This window comes from Mesitornis unicolor, unplaced genomic scaffold (genome assembly GCF_000695765.1).
Source record: "Mesitornis unicolor isolate BGI_N332 unplaced genomic scaffold, ASM69576v1 scaffold15714, whole genome shotgun sequence".
In the NCBI taxonomy this organism is placed as follows: Eukaryota; Metazoa; Chordata; class Aves; order Mesitornithiformes; family Mesitornithidae; genus Mesitornis; species Mesitornis unicolor.
In genome coordinates, this window is record NW_010180913.1 from 1 (window position 1) to 11,266 (window position 11,266).

The window sequence follows — 11,266 nt, forward strand, 5'->3', positions numbered from 1 at the left end:
CTCCGGGTAGTCTTACTCCTACTCCCAACAGTGATCCTTCCCCTCTACGCAGCACTGGTGAGACAAATCTGCAGTGCTGGCTTCAGTCCTGGGCTCCTCAGTACATTAGAAACATGGATATACTGAAGCAAGTCCAGTGAAGGGTCACAAAGATGATGAAGTGACTGGAGCATCTGACATAAAAGGAGAGGATGGGAGAGCTGGGACTGTTCAGCCTAAAGAAGGCTCCAAAGTGTCATATCAATATGTATAAATATAAATACCTGATGGGAGGAATGAAGAAGGGAGTCAGACTCTTCTCAGTAGTGTCCAGTGAAAGGATAAGAGGCAATGGGCACAAATTTAAATACAGGAAATTGTATTTAAATGTAAGAAACTTCTTACAGTGAGTGTGGCCAAGCACTGGCACAGGTTGCCCAGAGAGGCTGTGGAGTGTCCATCCTTGGAGACACTTAAAACCTAGCTGGACATGGCCCTGAGCAACCTGCTTTATCTGGCCCTGCTTTGAGCAGAGCAGCTGGACCAGATGTTCTCCAGAGCTGCCTTCCAGCCTCAGCCACTCTGTGATCCTGCCTGAAGCATTGGGCTCTCACAGGTGTGTTGCAGCACTTCAGAAGTAGGCTTCAAAATAAACATTCTACCAGCATGTCCAGGCTTTGCTTATCAGACTGTAAGTAAACCCAAGCTTAGGAGTCCAAGCTTTTTTACTCCAAACTCTGGACCATTACCTCTCTTGATTATTAAGATGAAGGGAGCATTTTAAGGGAAAGTATTCTGTTTCAGTATGTTGGTCAATTTGCCCATTTAATAGTTTAGCAACAGACAGAGATCTGTTTCCCTTTTATGTTTGCAGCTACCATAATAAAGCAGTAATAAGCAGTAAGTAGTACCTGCTCAGCTCAGTGGGGTATGTGATAAAAAGGGATTACTCCGAACAAGTACATAAAAAAGAAACATATACAAACAAAATTCAAATAGATGAGGGTTAAACTTTGGGTCTATTCATAAATTAAAAAATACTAATTTCCTACAGGGCACACTATTTACTGCTGCATCTAGGCCTGTTAAATTTGTCCATAATCAAAACACCTAGAGTAACTATTGTCACAAAGCTTTCATGGTTTAAAGGTTACCTGCAGCAGATTATTAAATTGCAATGAGCTGAAGCGAGGAAAAAGACCTTTCAATCATTTCAGTTTCTGTTTTATTTTTCTGTGTGGCAGTATAAACTGTCTTTTCACAGTTAGTGCACAGAAGTCTGCATCCAACACTCCTGGGGTCATGATCTCTGCTATCAGAGGGAAAGGTAAGCATATCTCTCTGTCACAATATTAATTACAAGTCTGCAGCTATGTAACAAGATTGGGTGAATTTAGCTAGACTGTGCTTCAGGTCCTCAATAATGCAGCGCTATCCAGTCTACCCATATTCCACTCTGGATTACAACTACCTGAAAAATACTATCTCCAGAAGAAACTCACTGGAAGACTTTCTCCAAATTCACAACCCTGCTGCTAGCTCTCTCCTGCAGGCTGAATTATTTAAATTAATTCATTTTGCATATAATTTGTGGAGAGTAATGCTGAATTTTATATTCTGCCTTTTATATTGCATGCAATCCAGATCCTCATTCATTGTACTGCTACTATTGATTATCACAAGCTAAGAGGTTTGTAGGTATTTTTTCCCGACAGCAAATTCCCATACTCTCTCTAGTTTGTACGGTTTTGCATTTTCCATTAGGTAATATATTATTTTGCTTTCAGGCTTATTATTCATTAATGTATTTTGGACTGCATTGTTCTGTATGAGCTCAGCTACTGAAAGAGTCTTAATCATTCTCCAACTGCATTTTTCTCATCATTCTCTTTAACTTTCTATTTAGTAAAGAAAGGAAATGCAAAAATTATGCTGCTCCATATCACTATTCAGACCATTTGTATTAATAATGAGGTTTTAGGGTACTGCTATGCCTCGTGATAGCCCATTAGTAATCTCTTTCCTGAATGAAATTTACTTAGAGTATAGCTACTTTATATGTCCTTTATTTTAAATCCAGTGAATTACCTCGCTTCCATTTACACAAAACAAAGGCTAAGACTGACATCTTCAAAAAGAAAACTGGGGAAAAGTCTTTTGCTAAACTAGCCCACCAATAGGGATGTCTGACTTCTCTCACATCTGCACTATCAGTCGAGGCACTCCTCGGCTGAGATGTTGACTGGTGCCAGAAGGAACAGCCAGTCTTCTACTTGTTCTTTGCAAGAGACAACCTAAACCACCACCAATATGCCAGCTTTAGGTATAACTTCACTTTCCTGTTCTTTTTCTTCCCCTTTCTCATTCTCAACACAAGACTCAGGTTTATTTCTTGCATTTTTTTTTCTGTGAAAAGATTCCTTGTTTTTTCCAAATTAGGCTAGTTATATTTTTCCATTTTGGTAGAAAAATACAGGGGTTTCAAGAGTCTTTTTCCTTTCCGTGTAACTACTTTTTAAATCCTCTATACCATAATGAATATCTACCTTGCTATTCTTGTCCAGAATTTCAGAACAAAACAGGTTTTAACCTTCTAACTCTATCCCTGTGCTACATGGAAGGTGTATAGGCCATGCTGTATGCATCCTTCACTGTTACCATTCCGCACCGCGGCTAATGAGGTAACACAACATATGGAAATGAATAAAGCTGAAAAGAAATGATCCGCTGTCAGAAAACTTACAAACTCCTATAGTACTGTCTCTTGAATGCGTAGAAGGATGTGCATATATGGTATCTGGAACAATTTACGATGGGGAAAAAGGCAGAATTATAAATAGACGGGTAACAATGGATAGCTCAGTCATAAACCTTGTATGATCATGCAGTAAGTCATCAAGTGACGACTATGGAGTCCTAGCTTGTTAGCCAGCCTCCCTTTTGCATAAATGTTTCCGAGCAATTTCTGTGTAACATGCATATGAAAAATCTGTTCTAATGAAGTAAAAACACAAAATGATCAATGTCTCTTCTTCTAGTCAAAACCAACAACTTATTTACCACACGAAGAATAGGTCTTTTATTTACTTTTATTGAAATGAGTAAAAGAAGTTCCCCCTTTCTAAAAGAATTACTGATGTAAATGTCAGGGTGGATAAAGTTCTTACACATCAAGTGAGCAATTCCTAAATCTGAGTACACACCAAGGCTGGCAGTACAGAAAATCAGTGTCAGTGCCATTTTTTCACAACATGCACAGCCTAAGTTAAACACTTGCAAAGCACAAAGTTGCATTAGTACCACCAAAGCCAAATGAATTTGTGAGTGCTATACGCCGTTTTTTGGTTTTCCACTCCTGAGCTATTAACGGAACATAATTGAGATCAAACTCTGCCTCTGTTTTCTCTAAGTTCAGAGTAGGTGGCAAAATCCCGTGATAACAGGATAGCGCAGTAAAAGCTGCTTCAATAGCCCCTGCAGCCCCCAAGAGGTGTCCTGTTGCTCCTTTTGTTGAGGAAACTGCAATATTACGTGAGTGATCTTTAAAAAGTCTCTTGATTGCTTGATTCTCAGCAGCATCTCCTAGAGGTGTGGAGGTTGCATGTGCATTGACATAGGTTATGTCTTCAGGTTCGATCCCAGAATCTTTTATTGCTGCAGACATACACCTAAGGTAAAAAAGATGACAGAATGCTGAATTCCTTGTTATATTTTTGTCACTAACACACGTGTACAAAGCAAAAGCAAAAGTATGGGACGTTTTAAAATGTTTATCAAATGTGAAAATCACATAATTTACCAGAGATGTAAATGACAAGACATGGATTCATCCAATTAAACACACTGGCATCTACATTTAGCCACCTGAGAAAGACAGTAGTGCTGAGGCCCACTATCAAATCAGACTTGTTAGTAAAATTCCACAGTTGGGAAAATACAAAATGAAAGAAAGAAGATATAACCAACAATCCCTACAGACAACATTAATATATCAAAGACCCTTTTCCATGTAAAATTTGCAAACATTTGAGAGAAAAATAACTGCTTGGAATTATTACAAAAATGTAGGTTCCCTCCACTGAAGTTTCTCTAGTGTAGTGACATGTTAATGTAACATGCAGTACAATGGTCCAAGAAATCCCCTTCCCATTGTAAGTGAAAAGCTGAACTTCTAGTTTTTACATTTTATTTCCCCTTATATTTACAGTATTAGAGAATTAGGAAAAAAATGCTTTATCAAACAAAAATATTGGGAAATGAAAGAAAAATTCTGCAATCATCCCCCTTGTGAGCTGCTTCTGTTTCCAGAGGCTAGAAGATGTCAAGGAGATAGCACAAGTTCCTATATATAAAATGAAATTTACTGCAAATCACACTCTTCTACCCTGACATGGTATGTTCCATTCCAACTCCTGAAGACTTGTGGACTGTCTCTATAAAATACACTTCTTTATGACACAGAAGGATTGATATAGCTTCATAATATGATTTTCCTAGGTTTCCTTCAGAAAGAAGGAGATGAATCACACATCTCTAAATGCACTTACAGCTTAATGAATTATCTCTGAGCAAAGCACCACTGACTCTTTTGAAATGTATGAAAAATAAGTAAATACAAGGAAGCTCAAAAAGAAAAGGAAGTACAGGCTGCTGGACAAATTTAAATGCCTCCAGTACAGCCTCCTACCCCCAGAAGCCTCCAGCTTAGCTTACGTTGGAGGCTATTGATGCTCACTGTCACTAGACAGTGAGCCAATATTCAGACAAAAAAGATTACTGATCAACCATGAGGGAAACAGATACATTAATTTAGTTAAATACATTAGCTGCAAGGGACATATTTACTTAAGGATGTAACAGATTAATTGTGTAGAACACGCTTTATAGCCATACTTCTGAGTCTGGCTTGCCTTCTCCTGAAGGTTTATTCCAACATATGTTTTAGTCTCCAATTGAAGCAGTTATTAGAAGATGACAAAAAATAAATTCCCCTGAAATGTGGCAAATAAAATTCCTACAGAAAAGTAACAGAAGCATATACATTTCAGATTTAATCCATATACCACTGCAGTAACAAAATATTGGTTGGAAGACTGTATTAAAATGTACTGTCTCATCTCAAGGGTGGAAAGGCTCAACATTTTGGAGAGACCAAGATTAACTTTCAACTACTTCCCACTGTGAATTTAATTTACATGCTACTGAAATCAGAAAATACACAAAAATTCTGTTACAATATATTTCCATATCATCTCAAGGGTAAACAAGTCTGGAAATCTGAGATAAGTCACTCCTGATTACACCACTCACACCTATGTCTGCAGAACAATTAAATATCAAAAAAATAGCATAGAGGGAAACTTGGCATATTACACATCTTGAAAAATCTGTTAACCCAATAAAGATGCAAACACAGCTTTACACTATCATGCAGAAGTTTGATCTATTTGTGCAGTGATATATTGAATTTTATTATTAAATGTTCACATACATTCGGAATAATGCAAACTAAACCTTTGCTAAAGATTCCAGTGTCAGCTATCGTATTCAGCCTACACAAAGCGCAAAAAACTTACACATGTAATTTAACTGACAATTTAATTAGGTCAATGATAAAGATGAAGCTTTATCATCTCACTAAACAGTACTAAAGTGTATTTCTGCTACACCACTCCATCAACACTCTTAGCTGCATCAGAACGAAGTGTTTAAATGTGATTGTAGCACCGGCATATGATCTAAATACTTTCACTATGAAGAGCTGAAGTCTTTTCTAAATAAGAATAGCCACAATCAATGGTAATTATATGTACAGTAATTATCTTAACAAACTAGATCCTCTAAGTGCTCTACAGCTTTCATCACTTGGGATTTCTTTAAGAATGCTATTCCCCTTTCCAACCACAACAAATGACACGACCTGCTTTTGCACTGGTGTCTCTTTTCTCTACAGCCACAGGCTGAAGGAGACCCTGAAAAGGTTCTATCATACCACAAAAATCTTAAAAAAGAGGTTTCCAGTGAGACTTACTTATGTCAACAGCTATAGCCACCAAAACCACAATATTTTCACACTGAGAAAGTTTTTGTAACTCTATGCAAAAAGGCTGATTCCAGGAAGAACTGTCCTTCATCTGGTTTCCAAAAACAAGAAAATTGGGGAAAAACCCTACCTTCAGTTTTCAGATTAAGTTTTCAGCCTTTTGGAATATTAATTAAGATTGAACAGCATTTCTCTAGGAAAAGCATACAGTAACAGAAACAAACATACCCACTACAATTAACATACAAAGTAGTCGTCATAATCAACATATAGTTCTTACCTGAACGCACCATCTCCCTCTGGATTAGGTGCTGTTATGTGGCAAGCATCACCAGACAGCCCATAACCTAAAACTTCTGCATAGATTCTAGCACCTCGTTGTACAGCGTGTCCATACTCTTCCAAGACCAGCACAGCAGCACCCTCTCCCATCACAAACCCTTCTCTCTGCGCATCAAATGGTCGACAAGCCATTTTAGGGCTCAAGTTAAAACTTGTGCTGAGGGCCCGAGCCCTTGCAAATCCAGCCAAGGACAAAGGACTAATGCAAGCCTCAGTCCCACCAGCCAACATGACATTGGCATCACCAGCTGCAATAAATCGAAAGGAGTCTCCAACAGCATGTGCACCTGTGGTACAAGCAGTTGACACAGCATGATTCGGCCCTTTCAGTTGGTATTTAATGCTGATCTGGCCTGCTGCCATATTGACTAAAATCTTTGGGACAAAGAATGGGCTGACCTTGTTGTAACCCTTTGTTTTAAACAAAGCAGCTGTATCGGAAATCTCTTCCAGCGGAACCATTCCCATCCCAATTGCCACGCCGGCACTTAAGCGATCCTGTTCAGACTGGGGAGACCAGCCAGAGTCCTTCATGGCGAGCTCTGCAGCCCCGATGGCCATCACAGTGGCAGAACTCATGGATTTGATCTCTGACTTTGACACAAAGCTTTCTTCATTGAACTGACCTTCCTCATTTCCCCTTGGCACGCAAGCAGCCACTCTACAGGGGATGCCTGCATATTCTTCCCCGTCTAGCAATGCAATCCCGCTGTCTCCTTGGAGAAGCTGCTTCCACACAAACCGAGTCCCTGTGCCAAGAGGGGACACTAAGCCAATACCTGTAACAACTACTTTTCTTCGACATGCAGGTGGTGACTTGCTGAAAGCTCTTCTGTGGCTCTGTAAATGCACATTTAAATTCAGACTCCGGAGATGAAGATTTGCAATTGCTAATAGATCCCGCGAGTACTGTGAGAACATGGTGGAAATCAATCACTTCAAGCACATCCCTGTAACCGGAGGAAAAAAAAGGAAAAAAGAAAATTAAAAAAAAGACATAAACTGAACAATAAAGCAGCCAATGTAAAAAAAAACAACAAACAAACATTCCAAGCACCCTAAGTTAATAACCTGCTTTTTACATGAAAGCCTATTATCAACCCTGCAGAAAGGGATGTAGTTTCTGTGTCTGTAATCAGGAATAGTATTTGTTACAGCAGAGAGGCTGTAGAAACACATTCACTTTGTGAATGCCTCTAGCGGGCTCTTCTAGCTTAAGCTCCTAATGAATATGACTACACCACTGTGGACTGCAAGGCATTCTGGTTTCGTTCCATAACTCTCCCTGGGGCTTTAACTGTCTGGAGGTATCAACAATGAGCATTAACAGCTCCATTTTTCTAAGGGAGAAAGTGTGTGTTCACCTGAAACTGTATGCCCTACCATTATCATGTTAAAGATGTCATCACCTCAACCTTTATGTCAGGCAGAATAGTCTAGAAAACTCAGAACAGAAGGAGCCAAGAAACTCTTCCTGGTTCTGCCACTAAGGCAATAATGTATCCTGGACACGACTCCTCATCTTTCCACCTCCATCTACCCACTATTAGCCTAAGGGTACTTAGACTGTCAGGAGGGCAGTACCTCAAGTACATAAGAGCGAGATGCACCCCACATATGGTGAGGGTGCGTCAAGTTACGGTGGAAGGCCACAGCTGAGCCCAAGTACTTCAGGTGGGACGAGAGAGCCATGCCAAGCAGTAACACTGCAGCGCTGTGCTGTAGCTCCTCTCACTTGCCTTGCCTAGGCCACCACCAGTTTGGGAGCTGGTCTGATCCCATGTAGCCAGCACACTGGAGCAGGGCAGAGGCTGCAGCACAGCTCTGTCATGCCTACAATACAGGCTGCAACACGCCTCGCAAAAAGGGCACCATGGTATTGTCAGGTATTTGGTAAAATACAGGGAGCTGTGTGGAGCAGGCCGGTGGACTAACGCACTCCTGCCAAAACACACAGACCTGCTCTTCCCTTGGGCAGCACGAGTACAGAGCAGCGTTGTTAAAAATTATAAAGGTAAAAACAGCACTTACTAATGCAAACAGAGTTTTTAAAGGAGCCTGCTTTAAATCCTGACCCAAATTAGTAATTTTAATTGTTTTGAGTCAGTTAGACAGCTTCTTATAAAAAGAACGGAGAGTTAAATGCAGAAGTCTTTGAAGCAGTGTGCTTAATATCACACAGAGCTTTTAATCAAATGCTGTTAACCGGGTTAAGACAATTAGGAGGCCTCGTCTGACTCAGGCAATGCTACCTTACCTACTGCAGGCGCTGAAGAGAAAAGCAAGCGGAAAGGGGGGTAACTTCTCCTCGGGAACAAGAGTTACCGGACGTCACCGCGTGTTTAAAGGGCATTAACTACCTTTTAATGTTTAAACCAGCGCTTTAAACCGTAGAGAAGGCCCCTACCGCCCAGCGCCACCATGGCTATCCCGCCCCGCTAGGGGCAGCCTCTCCAGCGGCCCCGCTCCCTGCAGGGTCCCGCGAGCCCCCGTCTCCCACCGTCCAAGCCCTCCGCGGTACCTCAGCCTGCCGCGCTCCCCCCCCTCGCTCTGCGGTGGTTGGCTCTGCCTTCCCCTCCCTTTCCGACGGCGTGGGGCCGCACCACCCGGCAGAGATGGGGGTGGGCTGTGTGTGCGAGCACTCGACGGCTTTGTAGCCGATTCCCGATGTCGCGATGGGTGAAGAGCGGCGCCAGCGAATCGATAACTCGGCGGTGGACTGTGCATGATCTGGACTGAGAGCAAGCTGGTAGCCATGCTTGAGACAACTTGTAATAACACTTAAGTTTTCGCTTGAGAAGGGCTGTTGGCACCACACTTCAAATACACTGACTCCAGGAGCTGTCATGGCAGAGCATAAAGTGTGTGCCAAAGTCTCATCAACAAAGGCTTGAAGCATCTACTGCAGGAAAAAAATAAAAAAAAGGATGCCAAAAAGGAGGGAAACGCAATATTTAATAAGGAATAAGCACTTATGTAGATATTTTTTATTATTATTAAATGAAGATACTGTATTTCATTTCTCTTTAACAGCAATGTTCCTTGAACATTTAAGGTGTTTGTAATTTGTTGGAAGTTGGCACTTGGTTTTCTCACTTTTTGCATTGCTTTCCTATGAGCACTTCCAAAGCATCATTTACAAATGCTACACTTATATGGGTTATATACTTTGGTTACAGATATAGCAATATAGTTAATCATTAAATTTGAGAGGGCAGCCAACAGTAACAGTGACATGGCTATGTGAAAAGTAAGGAAACAAAGTTAACAGCTGAAGTAGCAGCCAAGGAACATCACACCATCTTGAGAAAGGGTTAAAGTTGTTGCTTGTTAGTACCTTTGTGAAATTCAGTTGCAGACTCAGAAATCCAAGGCCAGAGCACATTCTATGAAGATAAATATATCCCCCCACTGAACAGAAACCCTTTGTCTGTCCTACCAAACCTATCTAGGAATGTCCAGGGATGAAATATAGGTATCCTGTGTTTGTGTAGCCAATGGTGCTTAGAGAAATAGTGCTGATAGTGCCCAATTAACAGAATGAGTGACAGAATATATCTGCTTCTGCGAGAAAGGTGAAAAGTTTACAGCGATGAAGACTATAAGCCTTCCTCCCCTATGACCCCCGAAGACCACCAGAGGGTCATAGGGCACATGTCCAGATAGGAGGGGTTGTATGCTAATGATTTTTGGAGGAATTCCCACTTCGTATTAATGAGTTCTCAGATATCTCGTGAATATGTATGAATAGGTAGCATATAAACAATCACTTTGTAACGAAAAATCTGAGTCCTCCCAAGGAATGATCCTGGGGACTCCCTGTGCATAATAAAGAATACCTGCTTTCTAAAACTCAAACAGGAGTCTTAGAGAGTGAACTTACTTTCCAGCTTTCTTGGAATCAATCTCAAATTAAAATGTTGTTACTTTGGTACTAATTCCGTGATTTTGAGGGCTAAGTTAAGTGACTTTTAAGCTATGCTAGTAGGAATAATAACTGTAATCTCAGCAAAATTGAATACCTTGGGTTAAATCTCAGCTTTTGTGAGAGATAGGTACCATCTTCTTAAAAAATCATAGATGCTGAGCAGTGTGACCTGTCAGAAGCAGACAGCAGAGCTACAGCATAATGTCAACTACTAAACACAGGCCAGCCTGGATTTTAAAGACCCTTTTTACTTGGAACTTTTAAAATCTTGCCTTCTTTAAGAAAGCAAAGCCCCACAGACCTTTTTGTTCAAGATTCTTTGTTGTAATTCTTTCATTAACAGCACAAACCAGTCGTCTAGGAAAAAAAAAAAACAAAAACAAAAACCACAAACAAACAACTGAGAGACAGAAATTCGAGGTATGGGGTTTTGTTTTTTCATTTGGACAGACTTTAGGTAGGGGCTGGACAAGGTGCCAAGGCAGGGGGCAAGTAGCTACAGCAGCATTCCCATCCTTGTAACCTAGATGAGGCTGACAGTGTGGCACCCACAGAAAGTGCACGCAAACGAGGTCAAAAAAAGGAGATTAATGTTCTCAAAAAAAAAAATAAATATATATGATGTTTTACATATCTATATATAACATCACTGCCGACAAAGGGAGAACCTGAGAGACCCATGTGACCAGGAGGCCCCCACCCGCACCACCGGCTCAGAGTACCGACTGCAACCTGGTTAAAATTAAATTAAAAGAAGCAGATTAAAGTGTTTTAGCAGGTCTTGTAACATCACAGACTTCAGCGCGGTCAGGAACAGGACACAGCCCTCGCTCTGGGCCTTTAAAGGCTCCCCCTCTCCACACGTTGGGGTCTAAGGGCAGTGACCTCACAGCTTTGACTGCGCATGCGGGATGCGGCGCGCTCCTGGCGCAGCGCTGGGTGTTGGCTGCGCTGCTCGGGCTGGGGTGAGGGGG

At 41.2% G+C, this 11,266-nt stretch overlaps 2 protein-coding genes across 2 annotated transcripts in view; one reads left to right on the forward strand and one right to left on the reverse strand.

Moving 5' to 3' along the window:
• Nucleotides 1–3,082: 3,082 nt before the first annotated feature.
• OXSM (3-oxoacyl-ACP synthase, mitochondrial) lies at nt 3,083–7,285 on the reverse strand. The gene is made up of 2 exons (XM_010183248.1): nt 6,303–7,285; nt 3,083–3,647 (listed from the first exon to the last, which is right to left on the reverse strand). The coding sequence occupies exons 1-2, from the start codon at nt 7,283–7,285 to the stop codon at nt 3,245–3,247; spliced, it is 1,386 nt and encodes a 461-aa protein (XP_010181550.1). The 3' UTR covers nt 3,083–3,244.
• A 3,918-nt stretch (nt 7,286–11,203) lies between these two features.
• Nucleotides 11,204–11,266, forward strand: part of NGLY1 (N-glycanase 1) — a 27,082-nt gene continuing 27,019 nt past the window's right edge. Inside the window, exon 1 of the mRNA XM_010183249.1 lies at nt 11,204–11,257. Within this exon, the coding sequence (XP_010181551.1) occupies nt 11,204–11,257 (54 nt within the window). The remainder of the gene's footprint in view (nt 11,258–11,266) is intronic.

Coding starts and splice junctions, on each gene's coding strand:
- OXSM (XM_010183248.1), bottom strand. CDS start 7,285: ATGTTCTCACAGTACTCGCGGGATCTATTAGCAATTGCAAATCTTCAT. Junction 3,648..6,302: donor GAGGGAGATGGTGCGTTCAG/GTAAGAACTATA, acceptor TTTTTACCTTAG/GTGTATGTCTGCAGCAATAA.